This window comes from Periophthalmus magnuspinnatus, chromosome 10 (genome assembly GCF_009829125.3).
Source record: "Periophthalmus magnuspinnatus isolate fPerMag1 chromosome 10, fPerMag1.2.pri, whole genome shotgun sequence".
Classification (NCBI taxonomy): domain Eukaryota; kingdom Metazoa; phylum Chordata; class Actinopteri; order Gobiiformes; family Gobiidae; genus Periophthalmus; species Periophthalmus magnuspinnatus.
This window is the reverse complement of record NC_047135.1, coordinates 6,784,336-6,786,785: the sequence shown is the minus strand read 5'-3', so window position 1 is coordinate 6,786,785 and position 2,450 is coordinate 6,784,336. Positions and strand designations below refer to the sequence as shown.

General features: G+C 47.7%; 1 protein-coding gene across 1 annotated transcript; it reads left to right on the top strand.

Moving 5' to 3' along the window:
• Nucleotides 1-575: 575 nt before the first annotated feature.
• adra2db (adrenergic, alpha-2D-, receptor b) lies at nucleotides 576-2,224 on the top strand. The gene has a single exon (XM_033974149.2). It carries the CDS (start codon nucleotides 837-839, stop codon nucleotides 2,109-2,111), a length of 1,275 nt encoding a protein of 424 aa, XP_033830040.1. The 5' UTR covers nucleotides 576-836; the 3' UTR covers nucleotides 2,112-2,224.
• Nucleotides 2,225-2,450: the final 226 nt, after the last annotated feature.

Sequence of the window (2,450 nt, the reverse complement as noted above, 5' to 3'; positions counted from 1 at the left end):
TGAATTCTTCTGCAATTCAAATATATGAAATAGATTCCGAACACACATTTGAGTTTAGAATCCAGGTTTTTGTCATCTGTAATCCTTATTCACAACTAATATAGCATTTATGATCTTGTTTTAGATCTTGTGTAGAATATAATCCTGTTTTAGATCTGGTTTAGATCTGGTGGGACTCATAAAGCCAGATATTTTCTTAGGTGGTGCCTTTTTCTTTAGGTGAAACATTTGAGAACCACTGAGCTAAAATGTATGTTCTGAGTTGTGTTATCATTTCAGGCAGTTTCAGTATAAAAATGCACATCCTTTACTCCTCTTTCTGCATGCCTGGCGCCGTGTTCAGAAGAGTTGGAAAAGCAAAACAGGAGCGCAACGCGTGAACGATGAAACGATCCCAACCCCAAACACAATCTTAGGAAAAAGTCCTGTTTCAAAGACCCCTCAAAGCTGCACAGCTCCTTCTCCCTCTGCTCTCTCTCTGTAAGTTTGGAGAGGGGCTGGTCCTGGGAGTGATGTCACCTCGATCCTGCACGAGCCCAGAGCAGCTCCGCGCATCACTCCGCACCGACATTTACTGTGGCTTTACGCACGGGGGGAGTGCGCATCCCCGACAGCACCAAGCGGATTGTGAGCTCTGATTATGGGCTTCATGGGAATACATCATGGGAACTTTTCATGGACTTGTTTTGAATCATCAGTACCTGGGGTGCTTTTTATCAGACGGAGACGTTATGCGTAATCCAACCCAATAATCCAGCGCGCAATCCACTGGCGAGGACAGGGGTAAAGAGAGAACGAACTGCCAAAATGACGCACATGGACACTTTGAAGACAGAATGGATTTGACACAAGTAACTGTGCTTCGTGAAAACGTGTCGAGCGAAGAGAACAGCACTGACGCACAGTTCTCCTTGCCGCACACGGAACTGGTGGCTGCGCTCATCATCCTGGTGGTCACCGCAATTATCCTGCTGACCATAGTGGGCAACGTTTTGGTGATTGTAGCGGTGCTCACCAGCCGGGCTCTCCGCGCGCCACAGAACCTGTTTCTAGTGTCTCTGGCTTCAGCTGATATCCTGGTGGCTACACTGGTCATCCCGTTTTCACTTGCCAATGAGGTCATGGGCTACTGGTACTTTGGAAGCACCTGGTGCGCATTTTACCTGGCGCTAGATGTGTTGTTTTGCACCTCATCAATTGTGCACTTGTGCGCCATAAGTTTGGATCGGTACTGGTCTGTCACAAAAGCGGTCAGCTACAACTTGAAGCGCACGCCAAAGCGCATCAAATCCATGATCGCGGTGGTTTGGCTCATTTCTGCGGTCATCTCCTTCCCTCCTCTCCTCATGACCAAACACGGTGAGCGCGAGTGCCTCCTCAATGATGAGACCTGGTACATCCTCTCCTCGTGCCTTGTGTCCTTCTTTGCCCCAGGGCTCATCATGATTCTGGTTTACTGTAAAATCTACAAAGTGGCAAAGCAGCGCTCCTCCACTGTGTTTGTGGCTAAAAACGGCCTGGAGAGACAACCTTCTCAGTCAGAGACATGTTTCGTTACAAATAAAGACCGTTTTGAAACTGAAAGTCCAAGCAGCCAAAGCTCTGGGAGTCATCAGCAGAGACGTGGGGAATTGGATGACATTGACCTGGAGGAGAGCTGCTCCCAGTCGGATACTAAACCACGCAGCAACCGCTTCACTAAACGGAGAAAGGTGGAGGGCGCGAACTGCTGCCCTCCACAGAACTGCCGCCTGTCGTGGGCATCATCCCGGGCCGTACAGATGCACCCGGAGCAACAGAAGAACCCCAGCGCGAGGCAGCAACTGGCGGCTGCAAACAAGACCAAAGTGGCCCAGATGCGGGAGAAACGCTTCACCTTCGTCCTGGCTGTGGTCATGGGGGTCTTTGTTTTGTGCTGGTTCCCTTTTTTCTTCACTTACAGCCTGCATGCAATCTGCAGAGACAGCTGCTACATACCTGGCGCACTTTTCAACCTCTTCTTTTGGATTGGCTACTGCAACAGCTCCGTGAACCCAATCATATACACAATTTTTAACAGGGATTTTAGGAAAGCCTTCAAGAAAATTATCTGCAGAACTAAACGCACATAAATAAGTGAGAGCAAAAATAGGTCACAACACAAGACAAGTCTGGAGCGCTTGTCACATCATAATCCAGGGAGTGTGTATCACATCAGCTCATCCTCCGTGACGTCCCCGTTCCTAAACCATTTAAATGTATCTGTAATATAACCAATCAAGTGTTGTACAGATCTAAATGTTTAAATGAATAAACGTGCAGGTGAGTACGAGTGGGAAATGTTTCTATTTTACGCACCAAAGTGTCTTACTCTCAAATAACACTCATAGGCCTATTTCACGTTCCTGTAACTCTGCAAATGGATGCGAAACTAGCCTTAACTAGACCTGGAGCTTGCACTTGGAAATAAC